The sequence below is a fragment of the Leguminivora glycinivorella genome, chromosome 7 (genome assembly GCF_023078275.1).
Source record: "Leguminivora glycinivorella isolate SPB_JAAS2020 chromosome 7, LegGlyc_1.1, whole genome shotgun sequence".
Classification (NCBI taxonomy): Eukaryota; Metazoa; Arthropoda; class Insecta; order Lepidoptera; family Tortricidae; genus Leguminivora; species Leguminivora glycinivorella.
This window is the reverse complement of record NC_062977.1, coordinates 9,753,618-9,778,544: the sequence shown is the minus strand read 5'-3', so window position 1 is coordinate 9,778,544 and position 24,927 is coordinate 9,753,618. Positions and strand designations below refer to the sequence as shown.

At 38.8% G+C, this 24,927-nt stretch overlaps 1 protein-coding gene across 1 annotated transcript in view; it reads right to left on the bottom strand.

Annotated features, from left to right (window-relative positions):
- Nucleotides 1–342: 342 nt before the first annotated feature.
- Nucleotides 343–24,927, bottom strand: part of LOC125227778 (intraflagellar transport protein 81 homolog) — a 31,181-nt gene continuing 6,596 nt past the window's right edge. Inside the window, 11 exon segments of the mRNA XM_048132111.1 lie at nucleotides 343–659; nucleotides 1,164–1,550; nucleotides 2,056–2,226; nucleotides 2,957–3,076; nucleotides 12,728–12,928; nucleotides 13,185–13,316; nucleotides 14,947–15,029; nucleotides 15,032–15,077; nucleotides 17,654–17,775; nucleotides 18,362–18,549; nucleotides 21,270–21,475. Of these exon segments, the coding sequence (XP_047988068.1) occupies nucleotides 492–659; nucleotides 1,164–1,550; nucleotides 2,056–2,226; nucleotides 2,957–3,076; nucleotides 12,728–12,928; nucleotides 13,185–13,316; nucleotides 14,947–15,029; nucleotides 15,032–15,077; nucleotides 17,654–17,775; nucleotides 18,362–18,549; nucleotides 21,270–21,475 (1,824 nt within the window). The 3' untranslated portion in view covers nucleotides 343–491.

The following is a 24,927-nucleotide window of genomic DNA, read 5'->3' as shown; positions in this document are numbered from 1 at the left end:
CCACACAGTATAAACATGTAAAGCTTTTTTGTAATCTAAGAGCAAATGTAATTATAATATCTAAGTCTTTCATTGTACTTTATTTGTGTCTTTTATCCGAGTTAGATCGTGTTTTCGAAAACAGAAAACGAGAAATTGCACAAAAATAATTACTGACTTACCTACTATCTGTAAGTTATCGATGAACTAAATATCGGAAAGAAGTCACTTCGTTTGTGCTAGAAATATATTTAGGTGAAAATATAGGTAGCACATTTATGCGCTAGTATTTAAAAGCAAAGGCTTTTGGCTCTTTGCGAGTATTTATGTCCGAGCGCGCTGCTTGCAGCACAGCAGCTTCAGCGTGACAGGTCTCTCAAGGGCGGATCAAACTTCGTACTGAGGGGGGGTCACGTGGTCAATGTGTGTGCCCACTCCAGGCCCCAGGGGGGTCAATTTGTATGGCCAACCGAGGGCTCCTGGATCCGCGCATGAGGTCTCTGCTCACGTTATTACGTGAGGGTGAGCATCTGCGAGTGCTGCGTGATGTGCATGCGGCCCTGGCGCGCAGAAGGCTGCGTGCGTGCACGTAGTTTGCAACGCAGCAGTTCCAGAGTGTTCTCCCACAGACGCGTCTGCTCTTCCACTACACCTTGACGGGAACTGATCACTTTCTGCTCCTGAAATAATTACAATTAAATGTCGACTGTAATTTTTATTTAAACATTAACACATTCACTATCAGACTAAAAACGGCGCACTACGTCAGAAACCGGTCGTACTTTATAACCACCCATTAATTGTACTTAGGACGAGAACCCGCCTAACGTGTTCTCCGGCATCTGAGGAAAGTTTACGAGTGCCTACAAGGCGGGTTCTCGTTGTCGAACCTATAATCAAACCTTAAACAACGAACGAATAAATCAATCTTAAGTATCACGACATAGTATAAAACAAAGTCGCTTTCCGCTGTCTGTTTCTATGCTTAGATCTTTAAAACTACCTATTAGTATTAATTATAATTACGCAACGGATTTTGTGAGTGCTCCAAGAAGAAGGTTTAAATATGTATATGTATATTAATACCCGTGCAAAGCCGGGCGGTAGTTTACTATTAGGTTTAAAAGTTTTAAAACTAAACGTCCTCATTCTACACACATATACCTATAATCACTTTAACTTACCTCCTCCAAGTTCTTTACAATTTGCTCCATATCGGCAACCTTTTTCATCAAAGTCTCGGTTTTGGAGGGCCTCCGCGGGGATTGCATGGCGTTTTTCATCTCAAACATCACAACCTCTTGTAAACTTTCGGCTTTTGTTATCTTTTGCCGCAAGTTTTTCCATTCCTCCTCCTTAGTATTCAGTTGGTCAGTCAACTCTTTCACTTGGTTCTTGAAAGGTTCCATTTGCGCAGTAATGTTGATGGAGGTAGCATCGTAAACGCGCTTCTTCTGGTCGTATTGCTGCTGTACTGATTGAAATTGCTCTTTTATCGGTTTTATTTTGTCTGCGAGCGGTTGTATTTCTTGGCGCACTTGCGACAGTTTCTGAGCGGTTTGGGCCACTAGCTGAAATGTTCAATAAACGTAATATGTTATTAAAAGATCGCTAGTGAACAGAAAGCTCTGCCTAACGACGCATTATTAACTCGAACTAAGTTAAAATTTGACCTTTTCACCGCCGTCGTCTGGCATTCAGTACATTTATGAATGAGGCGAAGTGACGAGGCGACACATCGAAAATTAAAACGTAGTAAAAATTTGGAGCTTATTTTTGACTATAACACGCAAACAACCGGCTTTGTACATATTTTTAACACGAATATTTTGTTGACATAAGTAAGTACAGTCACCAGCATAAATAAGTGATGATTTTTGTACCTTGTCATATTAACGTTTTGTTTGAAATGCCATTGTCAAACGATTAAAAGCGACAAAGTACAGAAATCATCAGCATCATCACTTCTTTATGCCGGTGACTGTACATAGTGCAAAATGTAAAGCAAGGTAAAGTACAGTTCACTTTATATATTTGTAAATGTACACAAACACTCATAATACTGTCATATTTTACCTGCGATAAGTCATGCAAGGATTTCTTCTCCAAATCCGCCGACTTAAGTTCTTTTTCGGCGGCGTCATCGTCCTCAATCTTCGTTTTCTTGTGATTCACTAGAGCCAATTCCACGGTGGGATCAGCGGCGCTCAGGAGATGTAGCGTCCGCGTTAGGATTCCCGCCTCGACCTTTGTCACAAACACAACCATTTTTTATATCAAATCACCGTATTTTTTATTGTCAAGTTAATTTTCATTAGTATTTTTAATCCTTTAACCACTTGACGTTTGTTTCTAGTCATTTCATTTTGAACTGTAATTGTTATTGTACATGCGCATTTTTGTTTTAAGTATGATAGCAAGTATTTCGCCGCTACCGGTTAATGTGTAATTTCAACGAATCGAAATTATTTCTATGTTTTACACTTGAGTGCCTTATATGTTCACTGGAACATGGAAAAACATCCATGACTCAGGAACAAATATCTGTGCTCATCACACAAATAAATGCCCTTTCCGGGATTCGAACCCAGGACCGCGGCTCAGCAGGCAGGGTCACCACTGACTGAGCCAGACCGATCGTCAAATAACATAATAAGTCACGCTCTCGTTTCGCCTACAATTGCATTAAAAATATGAATAAGAGCACCACCATTATTGAAATATTTATACAACGTTGTAGAACGACGTTTAAATATTGCAATAATGTTTATAATCCCATTATTTTATCCTCCTGAGTCCCCGCGTACTTGTACAAGTACAAATTAAATTCGAGTTTTGAACTTTTAAACAAATAAAAGAAAGTTCCAAATTCAAAATCGGAAAAATTGGCCCGGGACTCAGGAGGATAAGTTTCTATAAAATAAATTAAGTTAACTTTATTTTGTAGCAGTAATCATATGTTTTCATTAATGCCTACCTTAAACGTGGATAAGTTGGCCCTCTGTCGTTTGTATATTGTGCTCTTAGTGCGCAGCGTGTTAACGTATTTCTTTAACTCCTCTCCTCTGAGGATGGTGTCCCCCAGAAGATGACGAACCTGAGCCAATATATAAATTAAGTAAAAGTGAAATTAATACATTTTCATATAACATCTGAATGGATTCTGTAAGTACCTATTATAAGAAATGCAATTATTTTTAGAAAATATTTAAAGGTATTTTATTTCTAGTGGAATCACTACTATTATTAACTGAAATAAATGTCATATACTAAGAAAATAGACCAAACCCTGAAATCGAACCACCATCCTGAGTCATTTCGCCCATACGAGCCATAAGGCAGCATTAGCCTAAGTTAAGTCCTTGTGTACATATTCCAAAAATGTTTAACTTTTAGACCCACTTGCACCAACCACTTAACTCAGGGTTAGTGGGCTGTCATCTCTCAAACTCCATATAAAACGGTAGGTTAACCCTCGGGTTAACCCTCCGTTTTCGTTGGTGCAAGTGACCCTTACTGAGTTACAAAGGATTCCAAATTTAAAAACAAAACAGTGGCTTAGGAGGATAGTTGATTTTTTCAAAGTACATGGAATTTACTTGTATTGCACTTCATATCTAAATACACAAAAAGCAATTTTGCAAAATACTAATTGCTTATCATTATCGTATCAATTTAAAATAGGTACCTACTGCTACGAAATGTAATAAAAAATCATTAGATGACTAAACAAAGATACCAGAAAACCTTCCAATTTTATAAAAAAAAAACGTCACTCACGTATTACAGATAAAGAGACAAAAACTCAAATGAGATATTGATTTGATAAAAAGACGTCGCTTTCGCAGGCAAGTCACGCAAGTGTTCTCGGAATCTTTCCGATCATCGACATTTTAATGACCGATTGTAGAAAATTGAAAATCTTCCCTCTTTGATAAGACTCCTGATATTTGACTCCTTATCAGACCTTTGAGGACGACTTAATATAGCTCTGTTACTATGTTTCAATTACTCGTCAGCAGGCCTAGCACATGATGGCCGCGGGAGTATTTCGCCGCGAGATAGACTACCTGTCCTTATGTCATTAATACAATTAGACAAAGACGTGTCATCTATCTCGCGGCGACATACTCCCGCGGCCATCATGTGCTAGGCCTACTGGGTGGCTAGCCGAATGGCACAATCGCTCACGAAACGCTCACGAAACGAAGCGCTAGTAGATATAGTATGAATTTTCTGAGATGCACTTTTCGCTTTTACCCTAATCTGTTAAACAAAGGCCTTTGTTTCTATTGTTCGCTGCGGTTAGCTCCCGTTTAAACGGCACGTGCTATAGTCTCAGTGTAGTTAAAAAGCAACTATCATGATAGCAATAAGGTTCAAATCCATAAAAAGCCCTTTCGGAGATAACACGTTTTGTCATCTTCAAAAAAAGTTACCTGCACACTGCAAACTGTTTAATAAATTTGAACCTTATTGCTATCATGATAGTTGCTTTTTAACTACACTGAGACTTTAGCACGTGCTGTGGAAACGGGAGCTAACCAACGCGAATAATAGAAACAAAGGCCTTTGTTTAACAGATTAGGGCAAAACCGAAAAGTTCATCTCAGAAAATTCATACTATATCTATCTCTATCGCGCTTGCGTATTGGCGCGACAGAGCCAGCGGCGTATCGCTTTCGTTTGGCGTCGGAGAAATGCCATTCGGCTACGGGGCCTGGGTGGCTAGCCGAATGGCACAATCGCTCACGAAACGCTCACGAAACGAAGCGCTAGTAGATATCTATCTCTATCGCGCTTGCGTATTGGCGCGACAGAGCCAGCGGCGTATCGCTTTCGTTTGGCGTCGGAGAAATGCCATTCGGCTACGGGGCCTGGTGTCAAATGGAATTAGAAAAACGTTCGCCATGTTATACACATTTGATAAATGTAGTAGTAGTAGTAGTAAACTCTTTATTGTACAAACGACTGCATAAAAAATGGCATTCAGTTTAGTCCGTCACTTAGATCGTCCAAAAATACTGAACACATACTTTTCGCTTTTTCTGATTAATGAAAAAATACAAAGATATAGAGCATCAAAGTTCCGGAGTGGGGGCTTGTGACGTCACTTCTAAGTAAAAATTGTACCTAGGCGTGACGTCACGCGAAACTTCAACGCACTGTACCGTCGTCATTTTTCGTTTACGAGAAAAAAGAAAAAATAAAAAATACGTGTCTTAAATTCTTTGATAATCTAACTGACGGACTAATAAGTTTTTTTTAGTCGTCTCGCCTATTATAACAGACATTATTGATACAATAATAATTATGGGCCTTGAATTCCCATGTCAGTGTTGTCTATGTTTCGTGTCAATTCAGCTCAAAACAACTTTTTGAAATTAAAGGGTAACTTTGACCGTCGTGTGGCGGCTAAGTTTGTGTACCTAACTCTTAAGTGACAAACTTTCCCTTTTGGGACTTATTTTAAACCCCTAACAATACTGATTTTCATCTACATAACTTTATTTTAGTGTTGATATAGTAATTTTAAAAATGAAGAAGAATTGTGCTCATAAAATAAAACTGAAGAAAGCATTATAATGGAAAATATGTTATTTGATAAAGCTCTTTATTCAAGCCACGTACAAACGCCCGTTCAATTTCATATTTGCTATTCGAAATAAAGTTAATATAAGTTAATGCTCAAAGTCAAAGGTAAGTAATATAATATAACACGTTCGGTATCGACGACTGAATGTATAATGTAGTCGGCAGAGCTATGAGTGTAAATATTTCAATATTTTTATAAACGTAGCACTAAACTATAGTGCCGTTTACTTATACATTTATTTTACTACTTAAATAGACATCATAGTAACCTCTTCTCCAACTTTGATGTAAAACTGCGCTGTGTATAATAATTTCACTACTATTGCTCTTTATAGCGAAAACGATCACCTACTCTCTACGCCGTAGCGCCCGTAGCACTCGTAGCAAAACCTTCGCTTCGCTTTGAACAGCTAAGACGCTACAGGGGGTCGGTTTTTGAATGTCGACTACTCGATTTCGTGAATTTCGTTCAATAATATCTCCACTACTAGCGATATTAATTCTACTAATAGGATCAAAAACGAGTGGTCTTTACCACTCACTGGATTTAACATTACTAGCCATCCTTTTTCTAAAATAGTATTACGTCGTTTTCCACAGACTTTCGAACGGCGAATTCATGCGTTCGAGATTAAAAAATCGGTCCCCTGGAGCGAAAATGCTAAAATAGAAAGGAGCCGCCCCCAAAGGTTTTCCTTGCGGGTTAAAATACTTAGAAAGCCGCCCGACGGCTTCACTATACGGAACATATTTCATCTTACCCCTCAGGAAACACCTTCAATCTTCACCCACATTACCTTCTAAATTTAAAAATCTTCAATATATTTCATATACTTAAGTATTGCGAGTGAAATATCAATCTTATTTTGTTGACAAGGGGACAAGTTGCGAAATACCGTATGTAGTCGGTAGATTGCCTCTGCTGTGCCTTGATGAGGGTTAAAGAAGATAAATCGTTCCTTTGTCTTGTGTCGTGTCCTCAAAATGTGTCAGTGGTGAAGGATTGAGGATTTTAATATGATTGTGACGAAGTAGTAGTTTCAACTCGTGGCATATTCAACATATGGACGGATCAACATTTTTTTGTTGTTATTCTTTTACCTCTGCTACACACTCGACGAGCGGCGTGGAAAGTAGCGAGGGAAGTAGGCAGAGGCATAGTGTGGCCGCGCTACTCGTCATGAAAATGAAAATGAAAATGAAAATACGAATGAATGAATGAGAATGAGAATGAGAATGAGAATGAGAAAAGAAAATGAAAAGAGAATGAGAATGAGAATGAGAAGGAGAATGAGAATGAGAATGAGAATGAAAATGAAATGAGAATGAGAATGAAATGAGAATGAAAATGAGAATGAGAATGAGAATGAAAATGAGAATGAGAATGAGAATGAGAATGAGAATGAGAATGAGAATGAGAATGAGAATGAGAATGAGAATGAGAATGAGAATGAGAATGAGAATGAGAATGAGAATGAGAATGAGAATGAGAATGAGAATGAGAATGAGAATGAAATGGAAATGGAAATGGAAATGGAAATGGAAATGGAAATGGAAATGGAAATGGAAATGGAAATGGAAATGGAAATGGAAATGGAAATGGAAATGAAAATGAAAATGATGCCGTCATGCCGCTCGTCATGCTCCTCGTCATGCCCACCGTTCCCTATTTTGTCGGTTATTTGGCGCGAGTCAAAGGGCCGGCAACAACTTAGTGCGAGCACAGAATACATATTAGTACAAGTACAGAAAGCCCACTCCAACAGCCCATCTAAAGAAATAACGACTCGCGCTACGATACTATTAAGTTGAAATTTCGACCGCGCAACGCTAAATGCCTACAATTATATTGACGTAGAAGCGCGCTCTCTTTCTATCGCGTAACTCGTACCTTTTCTAACGATATAGGGTAGTCTCCTTATAAATATAATATAATCTTAATATTTAAATAACACCAACCCAGTACTTATTACCTACCTACGTTAATAAGGTACCTACCTACTTATTTTGGTAACCCAACTAGTATCTATTATACTTACCTAGAAGTATTAAACCTATTTAGTATTATCTTATAATGATAAGTAATGGTAATTAGATGTAAACCTATAATAATAATATCAATTTAAAAAACAGTTCTTACCTTTTATCGCCCTTAGGGAGCTTAAATAAAGTTAAATTTGGTTCGCAATCCGTGTTAAGACAGCTAAACACTGCACAATATGTCTTTAGCCTTTTTTTTGTTCATTGTTATCAGATTATTAATACTCGTATCAATTCTGTGACAGCGGTCGAACCAGTACGTAAGTATGCGACGAACACCTCTCGCGCGTGCGTCGCCGCTCGCCCGTGAGGCCCCACTGATTGCCACTTGCAAGGGGCGCTTACGATTCGATACCTACACGCGCGAGTGGCGAGTAATCGCGCGAGTAGGGCAGTGTGTGGCCGGAGAGGGCAACATCGCGGCAGCGCGAGGAGCATAGTGTGCCAGTAGGCCTAGCACATGATGGCCGCGGGAGTATGTCGCCGCGAGATAGATGACACGTCTTTGTCTAATTGTATTAATGACATAAGGACAGATAGTCTATCTCGATTTGGCTCTTCAAGATATGTCCATAAAAACAACTGAAATAGCTCTTTAATAAGGCAACTGGCCGACCCGATTACTCAAGAAACTTTCCATAAAACAGGAACACCCAACCCAGAAACAGCATTAGTAAAATAATTAAGAGTAATCCGGCATTCTTATAAAACAAAGGCTTGTATGTTTTCGATCCCATTCGTCGGCACGCTCAATAGATAATGAAGCTCATAAGTAGCCAGTGGGCCTCACAAAGCAAGAGCCATTCGAAAGAAAGAATTTTAGACTATTTTATCTCGTTTTGACAACGTTCGCCCGAACGTTTCACACGTACACACGGGGTGACTTAACTCATACCCTTGGTCAAATAACGACACATCTACAAAATGTTCACTTTTCAGGAGAGAGGTTTAAAAATTTCGCGAGTGAATTTTTGAGGATAACTTTTTAGTGTTTAAAGCAATGTCCCCAAAATTTTTCGTGAGTATTTTTATAAATGCAAGTAATTATATACGCTTAACTCTGTCTTATTTAATGCACTATTTTCGGCATTATTTTACCAAAGGTCAAGTGACGCATGTAATGATCCGTCGTTATTTGTAAATATTTTAAAAAACGTCAGAATTACGTTAAATTCATAGTATAGTATCAGCAAAATATATTTAAAACATTATAAGATTGTTTTTATTAATATGCCAAAAATCAATAAAGAATATCGTATGAGATGATCCGACTGCCTAATTTACTCCAAAAAACAGAACTTCAACAGCCGTATGTGCAGATGCGATAGTTTTACGCAAAACTGAATATCAATCAATGGCCTTAGCGTCTATTTCAGACGATTTATGGTGCAATGTCCGAGAGACATCGCATTTGATGACTAAAGAGACCTATGCAAGAGCGACACATTTTGCCACACATCTGACAAGGGAAGCTTGCAACCGATTGCGACGTTTTGCTATGGTGTCTTCTTTCCCTTTTGTCAGCAAGTGCCGCAAACCAGGTCTCATAGACGAACTTGCGACCATCTCCAACGCACTTTCGCCACTCCGTCCGCCTCTCCGCAAGCTTCTCCCAGTTTTGGTAGTCGATTTTAAAGGCTGCCATGTCCCTCTTGGCGCAGTCTTTGAAGCGAAGCAATGGTCTCCCAACATCTCTTTTGGCATTCGCTACTTCGCCTAGAAGAACACGGCGTGGTAAACGGGAGGGTTTCATCCTGTGCACATGCCCCAGCCAACGCAGTCGCCTCTGTTTGAGAAGCGCGGTCAGACTGGGTAGCTGTGCGATTTCTAGAACCCTCTGGTTTGTCACCCTGTCTTGCCATGATATGCCCAAGATCCTACGCAGGCAGCGCATAAAGAAGGAGTTAACACTGACACAACTGATTTTACGACAGCATGCGCGCCGTATTGAGCTCCCGGAAACGACGTAAAATAACGAAGCATAATATGCATTTGTGGCATTATTTTACGTCCATTGCTTTTACTTACGTCGTTGTTCAGAAAAATATCTCAGAAACTAAAAGAGATAAAAATAATGTTCTTTAAGTATACTGTAGAATGTACTATTTTAGCTTTTTTCCGCAATTAAAAGAATATCGACGTAAAGTCACATATTGCATTATTTTACCAAGTGTTCGAATTGTCTGACAGTACACGTAGCCAAATGCACAAACGCTCAAGATAATATCTAATCTGTTTCGTAGCTATCTATCGCTCTTGCGTATTGGCGCGACAGAGCTAGACTGCATTTCTGTCGGCGTCTGGCGTCGACGATTGCCATTTGACTACGCCGGCTGAGGTGAAGGAACTGGTCACAATGAATACAATTAAATATTTATATGGAGCCAACCCAAAGAATAGAAAGTTTAATTCACGCATTGTCTCGGCTCGTATTGCCCTGCAGTGTCAAAGGTGAGGTCTGACAAATCTGCAAGTCAACACACGATAAGCGACTGTTAAAATAGTAGTGGAATTTACGTTCCATGGCTTATAGCACGCTACCATCAAGACGTACCTAAATATGTATCAGTCAGTATCGAGTTTTGAAAGTTCGAATGACGCATTAGGAGGATCACACCCTCAATAAACAGTAATTATTTATTACTTACATTTCATTCGTAAATGTATCTCGCTTTCGGTGCGATTAAAATAGTGCTTTCGTTATAATGAATAATGTATAGATAGAGTAGGGACTGAGTACTTCATGTCTTTATGCAGATCTTCAAAGGCGAGAGAAAAATCTAATAATCAAATTCCCTTTCAGATTTAGAGTTTCTTTTTCCTACAATGGAATCATATTACATATTTTATATTACTTGACAACCGATCTCACACCTACCCTTTATAAATAAAATCACAATAAGATTACTTTGCAACACGTATGCGTCACATCTGATTATAAATGAATGTAATATTTTTCCTTGAAGAAAACGAGATATTTTTTCCCCTACAGTCTGCAGGAAGCACCTGCAATCTCTACCCACACGAATGTATTCATGTAATCTAATATAATGATAACCATCACTGTCAGGCAGAAAATGATCTAGTGTGACTTGTCATTGTATGCAATAGGGCACCTATTATTACGTTGGAATTCACATAAAGATGCCACACCTCACTAATATACACCACACCTGCTACGAATTATATGCTTCTTAGAATTTCTTTACGCGACTGCTGAGTTGTCATGACATGTGTAGTTCGGTGAATTACGGTGTTTAATTTGGAAAATATATTCACCTATACCTAGTGCTGACCAAGATTGGGACCTGGACGTATTGAGTTCATGAGAAACTAGCTTTTGCCCGCGACTTCGCTCGCGTTAATTTCGAAAATTGCGGAATGCTCCATACAAACTTCCACCCCCCATTTTAGAGAAATGGGGGGTTTAAGGAAACAAAAAGTAGCCTATATCACTTACTATCCCTTCAACAATCTCCACATAAAAAATCAAGTCAATTTGTCGCTCCATTTTACCGTGAATGACGGACAAACAAACGGACACACACTTTCCCATTTATAATATTACTATGTACCTATGGATATTTCTCTCGTATACAAAAAAAAATACTTTTTTAAATTAAAGTTGCACTGCAATAATTAGTCTACAAGTACACATGATGACATTATATATATACAAACTGTCAAATTAGATCTCATTGCAAAATAAACGTGAGTTACGTGAGAATACCTTATTGAATCCCATTTTACAAACTGAAATTAAATTACGTTTTCGAAAGTTAGAAATTTATATTTAAAACTCTTTATATTTTTCAACATTCATTTAAATTCAGCACGTGACGTACATCTGTTGAATTTCTTTTATATTTATAAAATTAGGTGCAATTAAGGTGCACGTGTAACATCTACAATGCACGGCATGTATTTGTGCATGAATTGAAATACGTTATTTTAATTATAATGAATTAATTTTTGAAGCATAAATCGCAATCAAACCTTTGAATAGAATTAACTGTCTCAGGGTGGCTAGCCGAATGGCACAATCGCTCACGAAACGCTCACGAAACGAAGCGCTAGTAGATATCTATCTCTATCGCGCTTGCGTATTGGCGCGACAGAGCCAGCGGCGTATCGCTTTCGTTTGGCGTCGGAGAAATGCCATTCGGCTACGGGGCCAGGTTTTGGTGAATTCATTGACGCCGTACATTCAGCGTCTTGCACTGATAGCATGGACGCGCGATAAACGATAAAACATCAGACAGGCAATTATGGTCGCGCGATAAATGATAAAACATCTGGCCGTCCCTATCGCACTTACTAATAGTGCGATAGGGACGGCCTGATATTTTATCGTCTATCGCGCGACCATGCTACCCGTGCTGGTCGTCCCTATTGCATTTACAAATAGTGATATAGGGATGGCGCGACAGAGCCAGCGGCGTATCGCTTTCGATGGCGATCGGAGAAATGCCATTCGGCTACGGGGCCGTGGCCCTATCGCTCTGTCGCGCCAATATAGTGCGATAGGGACTAGCGCTTCGTTTCGTAGCGTTTCGTCTATCGCGCGACCTATGCATTTACAAATAGTGATATAGGGATGGCCTGATGTCTTATCATTTATCGCGCGACCATGCTTGCCTGCTTGGTCGTTTGGAAGTCCAAGAACGTGAGAGCCAACGACACGATGGCTTACGCTTCGTATGCTCTCCATATTGCTTCCCTGTAGTAGAGCGACAGAGTCAGACTGCGTTTCGTTGCTGCAGGTCCGCTAAAATGGCATCGCGCACGGAGTGATGTGTTTGGCTCGACAATGTGTTTAGCTCGGAACATTTTTGCGAAAATTAGGTACAATCGCTTGCTACTGAAACGGAACCAACTTGTGCGGCGTTAAGGTCAGGGGACGTACCTGAGACTGCAAATCCACCACATACTTGCGCAAGGCTAAGTATCAAGGATGCGGCTAAGTATCTCAGCGGCGCGCATGGCGTTAGCGTTCTTATTTCGGATCACACTGCCGAAACGACGTCAGCTTGTGTAGCGTCAAGGATGCCAGGTGACACATCTGCTTGCATCCAAAACGCCAGGAACGCTAGATTGATAACAGTTGACGTACCTGAGACTGCAAGTCCGCCAGAGTGGCCTCATGTTCGCGCAAGGACGCGGCTAGCTCATCAGCGCGCGCGGCGCTAGCGTCCTTGTTGCGGCGGATGACAGCCGCCTGCTGCCGGAACGGCGCTAGCTTGTCCTCCTGCGGCGTTGAGGATGCCAAACGACGCTGCACGAGCTGTTCGATCTCGCTGTTTACTACAGCTATCTAATCAACAGACAAAAATTGTGTAATCTTAGGTAAATCATTGGTTCTGCGAACTGTATTTTATGGTCACTGTAGGTGCTTCACGCACCACATCATATTTCGCGCACCACATGTCCATATGCTAGAATGAAAATTGATTGAACTAAACCTAAAATACTGAAAAAGTTACTTTCTGTACACAAACTAAAACCAAGACTGTATTCATACTTTAATAAAATCCAATTATGCTAAACGAGGAAACCACAAATAACATTACCTTGTCTTGCACAGCCATTAAATCCGACCTAGTCGGATGTTGCTCCACAGCAATAGTTTGCATGATATTAAGCTCTTTCTGCAAGTGCGCCGCCTCCTGCGGCAGTTTCTCCTTCACGAGGTAGCTGTTCAGCTATGAAAATATTCAGGAATTCAATTCAATTAGTGCGCGCATCTCATAAAATGAAAGCAAAAAGGATTTCCGCGGTACTGGGAAATGAAATTTAAACCACAATGAGCTCGGGAATATTAATCATATAAGAATCGGAAATGATTTTGCTCAAAAATTTTCATTTTACCAGAGGTCAATTGAAACTAATACATACACGTTTCACCATAATGTATAATGCTGCCTTATATCTTGTTCTGTTTTAAAACATTATACCTACCTACGAGATCCAAAGTAGTGTTTTTACTTAGTTACTATTTTCTTAATTTTTGTTAGTTCCGTGCGCGACGACACGCCACGTGACAGGTGACCATTATGGACAATATTGTCGCCGCTTTCAAGCGAGAAGTAAATAAACATTGTGAAAAAAATTATGAAATCTTGTGTTATTTTACTATATTAGACAATTTTGGACGATGGTGGTTACAACATTATCGCCAATAACATTAAAATTGTGTTTTCAGTGAGAAATTAACAAACTGGTGACTAAAACGGGGTTTCGTGCCATCGCTCACGAAATCATTTTCCAACCTAAGACGATGAATAAAGACAAGAAATTGGTGCTAGCTGGGCATTTTCTAGAGATTGAAGACTTTTTTCCACCATTTGTACCTATGTGCAATAAAGTATTAATAAATCATTGGCTTTTGAAATTGTTGATTAGTTCATTGCTATGCTATGTCACTTTCATAGGCTAACTATAGGTATAGGTATTATAAATATAATTTACAGGGTACAGGGTTTATTGTAAAATAAAAACAAACTAGCTATGATAAATTTTAATTATAGTATACATTACAAAAACTTGTTTCATTTACTTGAAAATATTGGAGGTTTAGCAGATATCACATCAAATATGTACCTAATCATCAATGCGATGAAATAAGTTCTCAGGAATTTTATTTAAAATGTGATAAGCCTTCAGTGGATGGACTGCTTCTGCTTCTATTGTTCTCGTGCTCCTTCTTCCCATTGAAACCTCGATGTTTACGCATTTTGGTCCATCCGTTTCGATTTGTAAACAGGAGCACAGCACATGCAGATGAGGAAACATATAAAATGATTTTCGAACATAACTGGGATTGGCTTCCACGTCGGTTTTTCTACCTCCAATAAAATTTGCACTATAAATTCAACGTAAATTCAATTCAATACTTGTATCAAATGATTACGCACTTTATGTAAAACTTCAGAGATTGGAAGACACTTTTCTTCTTACGGCAACTATTCACTTAAACGGTGGTTTCGTTTCCACCACGGTCTTGGAAATAGCTAGAATTTTGTCGCTACTTTTCTTGGAGTTATTACAATTCGCCATAACAAATTTTACTGGGCCCGTATTAAATTTATCTAAAAAACGACATGAAAATGTTTACTGCAATATGGATTTGACAGCGCAAGTCAGCGACTAAGATGTCAATTTTGGCCGTAGTGAGCGCTGTGATCGTTTCAGCTACCCCCTCCACCCGCTTTGCACCCTGCCAATACCTTTAGGAACTTTAAGTATATATTTTTGATGTTGGCTGTATATGTTCTGAACAATAAATAAATTAAAAATAAATAATAATACGTATGCGTACCGATTATTTCTTACCTGAATTTCCTCGTTGAGACGCTTTATGACATCGTTCACAGTTTTAGGCGCCGCAGTCTGTCCATGCATAACATTTAGATATTTTTCAATTGGTCCGAGGCGGCCTTCAACTGAGCTTGCTGGGTTTCATACTGAAAGATAAAATGTTTTTTAATACCTACAGTATCTGGTAAACGCTCTCTTGAATATTTAAAAACTTGTGAGCAGATGTTGTAGATTTTCTAGCAATAGGTACAAACATGATTTCTGTCTTAGGTATAATTTTGATCAATTAAGGTTCCCATCACTGTTCACCGACATCCTCCTTGCGTTATCCCGGCATTTGCCACGGCTCATGGTAGCCAGGGGTCCGCTTTTGACAATCTAGGTACTACTGTTAATAATCCTAAATCCGTTTTCACATTATCCGATCCGATATCGGATGTCGGAAGGATTTCAATGGAAAAAATCCAAGATGGCGCCTGTCTGTAATGTATATCGGTCCTACATCCGATATCGGATCTGATAATGTGAAAACGCACTAAGTAATACTATTCCTATTACTGTTAACCCCTCTTATGCGGCCTGTCAATTTTGATCCTTGAAATAGTGACCTCGACATTAAAAACAATAGATTTAAATTCCCACGCACGGATCCGTGTCCAAGCATCTTCTTCTTCATGTACCATCTCCGTCCAGGAGGTCGGCGACCATATGTCCATATGTCTCTCTATTTTCAGTCATGCGAATTAGTTTGTCTATGCTCTTCACTTTTAACCAGTCTTTTTAGGGTTCCGTAGTCAACTAGGAACCCTTATAGTTTCGCCATGTCTGTCTGTCCGTCCGTCCGTCCGTCCGTCCGTCCGCGGATAATCTCAGTAACCGTAAGCACTAGAAAGCTGAAATTTGGTACCAATATGTATATCAATCACGCCAACAAAGTGCAAAAATAAAAAATGGAAAAAAATGTTTTATTAGGGTACCCCCCCTACATGTAAAGTGGGGGCTGATTTTTTTTTTCATTCCATCCTTAACGTGTGATATATTGTTGGATAGGTATTTAAAAATGAATAAGGGTTTACTAAAACCGTTTTTTGATAATGTTAATAATTTCGGAAATAATCGCTCCTAAAGGAAAAAAAAGTGCGTCCCCCCCCTCTAACTTTTGAACCATATGTTTAAAAAATATGAAAAAAATCACAAAAGTAGAACTTTATAAAGACTTTCTAGGAAAATTGTTTTGAACTTGATAGGTTCAGTAGTTTTTGAGAAAAATACGAAAAACTACGGAACCCTACACTGAGCGTGGCCCGACACGCTCTTGGCCGGTTTTTTATATTCCTACTCCATGATATGCGCCTTCTACCACGGCCACGCTTCCCTTCAATTTTTCCTTCAATTATCAATTTCAGTAGGTTATATTTATAAGCATACGAGGGGATAATAATCCTAATTAGCTATGCCAGCTAGATTCGGACATGATTCGGGTATGCCTTGAACGGGTCAATATTAAACCGAAATTCCTCGAAAATGTACGATGTCCGCTGATGAACTTGTTGCGTTTTATCTACATGTGAGGCAAAGTAATCTGATGCTAATTTTTATTTGGTTCCTTATGTAGAATGGTAGATTTGACTGTTGGAAAATAAATTATTGACATTCATATCCTATCTTACAATTTATCATTATTTACCTCGTGTTGTTGTGGTGAAATAACTATGTACATTAATTTTCATTTATGCGAAAATGCTTCCGGCAACGGATTAAACTAATGAAACAATAAAGCCATGAAAATCTCGCGCTTTCAGTCTTGTGCACCAATAAAAGGGGCAAGTAAAGCGCTAATATCGTTATGAAAATTTGAATTACGCTCCTAATTTAATTTAATTTTGACGAACAATTTCACACCGGAACTTAATTTCATACATGGTGTGGACCATTACTTACTTATAATATTATCTTCGTAAGGACTCGACAAACGGGCACTAATAAGGGTATTAATGATGCCAGTACTGTGGCATCATTGACGACATTGTGCTCGAATGCAAGCCAAGCGTGCAGTTTAAGTGCGTTTTCGAAAGATGTAGGAATAAGGCCCGATTTAGACCGTTTTCACACTATGCGATCCGATATCGGAAGGATTTCAATAGAAAAAATCCAAGATGTCGCCTGTAATGTATGGAATATCGGATCGGATAATGTGAAAACGCACTTAGACGACGTGCGAACTCACATGCGATTTTAGTGACATTGCGGGCTGTTGAGGTTACATACAATTTTGAACAGCCATCAAATACCGCATTGCAATAATACTCGTATTACGCAAGTTCTCATACCGTCTCACTGGACCCTATGTCCCTTTTAGAATTATCCGATCCGATATCGGATGTCGGAAAGATTTCAAAGGAAAAAATCCAAGATGACGCCGATAATTTATGGTATGGGATATCGGTCCTACATCCGATATCGGATCGGATAATGTGAAAACGCATTAAGGATGTCGAAGGCAAATGTCGAAGTACATCGGTCCTACATCCGATATGGGATCGGATAATGTGAAACCCCTCTAAGCGACATCGGCATGATACAGCGTTCCACCAAGGCGCATAAAACTATGTTCAGTCCAAATGATATGAATTGCCTTATCCTTACCTTTGATATCTTTGTTCTGAATATAATACAATTACAACTACATAATTAATACAACATGGTAGTGATTACTAATTACCTGGTGCTCCAGTGTGCTCGTCATTTCCTGTTGAACCCTCAGAGCCTTGCTTACATTCATCAGCTCCTCCTTATTCCCTACGTCTATCAGATTTACTTGCACGTTCTCCAATCGCTTGATGACTGGAAAGGAACTCGAGCATAAATACGTGTAAATAATTAAAGGTACTTACTTCTGACTATAATTAATTTAAAAGCGTAATTTTAATTTCACGCTTCGAATTTCTAATGAAAATTTTACACGTTTTCTACAATTAGCTACAGGTAGTATGATGTGTGTGTCTGTTTGTTTGTCCGTCCTTCACGGCAAAACGGAGCGACGAATTGTCGTGATTTTTTAACTGGAGATAGTTCAAGGGATGGAGAGTGACATAGGCTACATTTTGTCTCTTTCTAGGAAGAATTTCACAGTTTCTCTTCCGTATGTGAAGTATGTAAAATGTAAATAACGAATGATTTAAAAGTTGCAGCTGAACATTTGACTTCCCTACATTGACCTTATACGTCGTATGTCGTTCTGATAAACTTCTCCACGTCAAAATGTCGCGTAGCTACTCGCTTAAACTCTGTTATAATAAATTTCAAATGTTATAATACCACATTAACGTTAAAAGCGAAGTTTCATTTTAAAATGACAAGGTTTTAAGTTCTAAGTGCGCTCAACACTTTCACAAGTCGAGTGTAGCTTTTAATGGAAGAAAATGTATACCTATATCGCGCTCAACTGCCATCTCCTTGATGTCATTAATGATTTCAGACGCGTTTTCCTTCTGTAACATTCTTGTGCGCTTGTGCACTTCCTTGAATTCGTCTATCAGGTTCTGGTACAAGTCCAATAAGTCTTGGATCGTGTTATTACGTGCTACGTCGGTTGGTATATCCGGTATCTTCAAGTATCTAGAAAAATGTTAATTGTTAATTATAATTAATAATAGTGATATAACAATGCTTATTTTTTAATTATAGATATTGATAATGAAAATAGGGACGTGTAATTCGTTATGTACTTAGGTACTACTTAATTTTTGGCCTACAGATTTCTAAGAATAAAGTTTGATTGTCTAACTTTTCACCTGACTAACTAACCTTAGAGACCCAAACGGCTCAAAACTAGTTTTTACGGGTCTTTGTACGTGTGTTCCATCGTAGCGAATCCACAGCCAATTTTGATAAATTATGTGATGTGCCAATCGCTTCGCTTGGTTTCTCCTTCGACGTAGGCAACATTTTAGCCGAAGCCCGAAACATAAAGAGGTCAAAAGAAATCAGAATATTTTTTTAAAGGAGTAGCTAAGATTTTTACGATATCATAATTAAGCTTATACTTAATGTATAAATTAGCACTAGTAAATGGTAAAAGGTACTACGTAATTTATTTTTTTAGTTTGAAATGACAATACTTACCTTAAATTCTTAGATATATATATATTGGGTTGGTAAGAAAGTAATGAGCGATCGATTGAATTCTACATAAAATTTTTGAGAGAGTTCTAGAATCTTCTATGGTCGAAAGTATATAAAGGGCGAGTCGCACAGTTTCTCGTCAGTCATTCACTAGCTGTCGCCGAGCTAATATAAGGAAGAAAATGGACGAATTAAAAGTGCATGTAAGGCATTGCTTACTATATGAATTTCAGTCTGGCCATTCAGCCGCCGAAGCAGTGCGTAATATATGTCAGCGTGTTGCTCCTGAAGTTGTGTCTGAGGCCACGGCGAAACGATGGTTCCAGCGGTTTCGTAGTGGCGACTTTTCATTATCAGATCAACCTAAGTCTGGTCGACCGGTGAACATTGATGTAGCCAAATTAAAAACCTTAATTGAAGGAGATCCGAGGCTAACGAGTCGTACTCTTGCTACCGAGTTAGGCTGCTCTCATGTCACCATAGAAACACATTTACACGAGTTGGGAAAAAACTACAAATACAGTGTTTGGATACCGCACGAACTTGATAGAGATCAACTAAACCGCCGTGCCGATATCTGCATACAACTTCTGTCTTTTCGCCGCACATTCAACTGGTTGGACCATCTTATCACTGGAGATGAAAAATGGGTCTTATATATAAATCACACACGCAAACGTCAGTGGCTAGCTCTAAACGAAAAAGGAATAGAGGCACAAAAACAGAGCCTCACCCGAAAAAAGTTATGCTGTCCGTTTGGTGGGATATTCATGGTATTATTCACTGGGAACTCCTACCAAGTGGAATGACTGTTACCGCATCAGTATACTGTAATCAGCTTGAAAATTTAAACCAAAAAATCTGTCAGAATCGTGTACAGCATGCTAAAGTTTTTTTCTTACACGACAATGCTCGCCCACACATTGCAAAAGTGACTCGGCTAAAGCTATTGGAGCAAGGTTGGAAAGTGATACCTCATCCACCGTACTCTCCAGACTTGGCACCTACGGATTACGCATTGTTCAGATCGCTAAGCAATGCCTTGAATGAAAAAAAGTTCGATGATCAAGCCCATCTACGACAGTACATAGCTGAGTTTTTTGAATCTAAACCTAAGAACTTCTTCGCCGATGCTATTCATTCTTTACCAGAACGATGGAGACAAGTACCTAGTAGATAACGAAGGCCATTATATTTTTGATAAATGATTAAAATAATAAATTAAATAAAAATTACAATATTGGTTATGATTCGCTCATTACTTTCTTACCAACCCAATATATATGACCAAAATATCCTTTACCTTTGTGTGCTACAATAATATGTTATGTATCATGCAATGTTTAAATTAGGTTTACATTGTAATTGAGACAAAAAAAGGTCGAGGAAAAATAGGTTGACGTAGGTGAATCAAATAAAACTTGAAATATAAATACATTCATGAATAAATAGTTCAAAAGCAATTTCCATAATAAAATAAAATAAAAAGATGTTTGCCGAGAAAAAGCGGAAAGGAAAGAAAGAACTCATTGCACAGTGTTTAAAATAAGTAGGTATGCTTATTCCAGATAAAAAGATAAAATATGTTAGAGACGGCTACTCTCTGTGATATTTCAATTTGCCTGATCAAATAAAACGATTCTCAGAAATGTGATCTACTCTGCTGGATATTCAGAATTATACTAGTATACGATAGTTATTTTATGCCTACGTCTATATGTCTAACTGCTCAGGATATGGTTGTCTTTTTAAGTGTTTTCTATACATATATAATATCCGATCCGGTATCCGATGTCGGTAGGATTTCAATGGAAACAATCCAAGATGGTGCCTGTAATGTATGTGATATCGTTCCGACATCCGATATCGTATCGGATAATGTGAAAACGCACTTAGTGGAAACTACCGGTATTTGATGCTATCAGCTCCCTCTCATAGTTTAATAATAGCACTAATTCTTACTTGGCCAGGCCAACGCACTTAGCGTTTTCAAATTATCCGATCCAATATCGGATGTTGAAAGTATTTCAAAAGCAAAAATCAAAGATGGTACTTGAATGTGTGGGATATCGGTCCTACATCCGATATCGGATTGGATAATGTGTAAACGCACTTAAGCGTCACCCGCGAGCAGGCGAGACAACCGCGGCAGAAACTACCGGTACTTGATGCTATGAGCTCGCTCTCATAGTTTAGATATCAATAAGTCTTACTTGGCCAGATAAGCAGTGTTAGTGACGTGCTCCTTATTGGTCAGCAACCAGTACAGCACGTGGTGGACAGTGTTGGCGTCGCCCGCGAGCAGCAGGGACCGGAACCGCGGCGGGTCCTCGCCCGCCGGCGGCCGGTACTTCACGCTGCCGAGCATCTCAAGCAGGCGGACCGACACCATCTCTGGGTCGTCATCGCGAACATCCAACTGAAAGTAACAGTAAGTAGGGTTTTTTTTAGTAATATAATGAATAGTTTGACCACGATCACACCTGATGATAAGTGATGATGCGGTTTACGGTGGAGCACGCTTACCTATGAGATACCTATTACTCTTGCTTTAAAGAAATTTATCTTCCTACGCCATACCTGTTACAATACAATTATGATCATCTGACCCACCACTGTCTCTGAAGTTCACGATGTGAAAGTTCTGTCCGGGAAGTAACTACAACTAGCCCTCTATTTAGATAACTGGCTTGCAATTTTTACTTTTAAATTATTTAGGGGCATACGTATGATTAACTATGGACGTTTTATCGTCATTAAACACAACCATTACTAAATCGCTAAGCCTTCAGGTGTAATATGCACCTTATTGTAAAAGTCACTTGAAAACGTCAACCCATAGTTTCCTTGGAATTGTGGGTGAGTATAGATAACAACGGCTTTAGGTGTCAAAGCCTTGAATAATGACTTTATAAGGGCTTCTGATACGACCTTTGACGTTTGTGACGTTCATCACAATTCATTTCGCGCAACCAATTATTAAAGTTATGTGAACTTGTATCACAAATTGTAAAAAATTGAGAAATTCGAACCGGGTTCTTTTTATCATTATAGACATGGAAGTGACCGTGATTTTGTGTATAAAATTCCAATAGTATTATGCTTATAGTTAGCTTAAATAAAAAATAATTGCTTAACTTTCAGAAACAAAAAATTTGGGCATGTCCGTAGGAATTACATACGAAAAAGTTTCGTACACAGGTACGAAACTTGGTGCTACAGGTGCGTAGCCGAATGCACAAACGCTCACTAAACGCTTACGATGTTATCTCTTTCGTAGCTATCTATCTCTATCGCTCTTGCATGACAGAGCCAGGCTACATTTCCGCGACGTTTCGCATCGCAGAAATTCATTCGGCTACTACGGGGCCTGTTCGCGTCACTCTTTGGCGCCTGTAACCCTTTGTGAATTGTGATAGATTTATGTGACATGTACCTACACGCTCCAAAATCTTTCTGCTTCCTAATCAATACGTGAACGTGACCGCTTTCAAAACTCGAGTATTCACATATGTAACGATATTGGTCGTTAACTCGTTACATATGTGAATACTCGCACAAATCTGAGGAATTTATCGTAACATTCGTACATACCTAACACTATTCGTATCGAACGCAATAAGGGTACCAAAGAATCACAATATTAATTCTAAGACATTTGCGGGTAAGTGCGGGCGGCCGTAACTTTCCCAGTATTCTTTTTATTAGTTTTATATATGCCCGGGCATTATGAATAATGCCAGGCCATATTGGGCAAAGTGATTAATCATTGTCTAGACGCCATTTTTTATCACATTGCCCGGTCATTATGATAATGCTACATGACCATTGGGCAAATTGATAATAAGTTTAACAAGTTTGCCTGAACGCCATTTTTTATCACATTGCCCGGGCATTATGATACTGCTACGTAATTGTTGGGCAATATAATAATAAGTTTAACAAGTTTGCCGGAACGCCATTTTTTTATCACATTGCCCGGGAAATATGATACTGCTACGTGATTTTTGGGCAATTTGATAATAAGTTTAACAAGTTTGCCTGAAAGCTATTTTTATCACATTGCCCGGGCATTATGATACTGCTACGTGATTGTTGGGCAATTTGATAATAAGTTTAACAAGTTTGCCTGAACGCCATTTTTTATCACATTGCCCGGGTATTATGATACTGCTACGTGATTGTTGGGCAATTTGATAATAAGTTTCACAAGTTTGCCTGAACACCATTTTTTATCACATTGTCGCCTACCGCGGCACAATGTTTGTGGGGGCATTCTGCAGAGCTAGTTCATCATCTAAGTTTATTAACAATTGGTTTTTGGCACTAAAGTGTTATCTTATCCCTCTCCTAGCAAGAAAGGGTCATACCTACGAAACAAATGTCTGTCCCCCATGTCTAAGTATATGATATGGGGGAGCCAGATGCAAAGACTATTGCAGTGCAACACTGTCTTTTGTGCTACGATGGGAGCTAAAGTCATGGGTTATTGTTTTGTAAGTTGGATGAACTGGATAAAAGGCTATGGGAGGAGACTATCGGATACCTGCCGTGACAATAAGTCTCACAATTGTAAAAGACAGGAGGTGACTTGCCAACTCATTGAGTGGGCCCTGCAAAACGGGCGCACACACGGTGCGACAACAGAGCAACACTTAAAGAGTGGCTGAAAGGTTATCGAGAGGTGAGACTGCGGTAGCCAGTTTCCGGTGATCCGGCATGCCACCGGCGTTATGACACTTTCCCATTTATAATATTAGTATGGATGCTCATACTGTGTAATTTTCTTTGTGTAAATAAAATAAAAAAAATGTCTATAAAATGTCTATTCTTGGGCAAAATTCAGTATATACATGTCGAACGACAAGCGCTAAAAGTACTCTCTTGCTTTTAGAACTGTGACTGACATTAATCGCCCAATAAACATTGACATAACATTTATGACAGAATGATAAGAGAGAACAAGGAAATACGTTTTTATCCAAACCCAAAGTATTCTGAAGACACTATAAATAAAAATAGAAACAGTTTTCCTTACCGTCGCACATGTGGCGAGCATAACTTAGCTTTTATCCCTTGCTTCCCTCGCCTCGGGATCGTGCATTTTTCGGAAAAAGCTCTGAGTATCCTGTATCACACTTTGGCCTATAAACTGCGTAAAAACCCCTGCAATCCATAGGTAGTGTGGATATATTTCACGTTGCGTGAATATTTATGAGATGGTGAATCCAATACTTCACATACTTAAACTATCTTATGTTAAGTTATGTTGCTCTCAAGATCAATGAAAGAAACGTGACTAATATTTTACATCCCATTTCAGACTGTTATGAAGTAAATTATTCTCGATTTTAAAAAATCATTTGTGTAACATGAATCATATTCACAATTTGTAATATTTAAGCAGACCTCTTCTAAAGAAGGGTTTGATAAACTACTTAGATAACACATTTTTAACAGGAAGATACAACATCTCCCATTCGTAGATAAATAGGAAAGGATAGGAGACGAAATTTAGTTTTCAATTGTGATGAAAAACATTGTATAGGTACACACCACATTTAACCACATCCAAGCTATGACCTCGATACTTTAGGGTAGAAAAGTTATCCATTATACCAAGACACCTCATAAATAGATTTCAGCTTTTCAGACTCTTGTAGCCCCTTGATCGAAGCTTGTTAACCGACTTCAAAAAAAGGATAGGAGGTTCTCAATTCGACTGAATGTTTTTTTTTATGATAATTTTTGTTAGATTTTTGTTATACATGTTTGCCACTTATAACCAAACGTTTACCCAATTTCATTTCATTCGTTCGTTCGATTACCTACACCACAAATTTTTATTTATATATTCGAGGATAATATGTA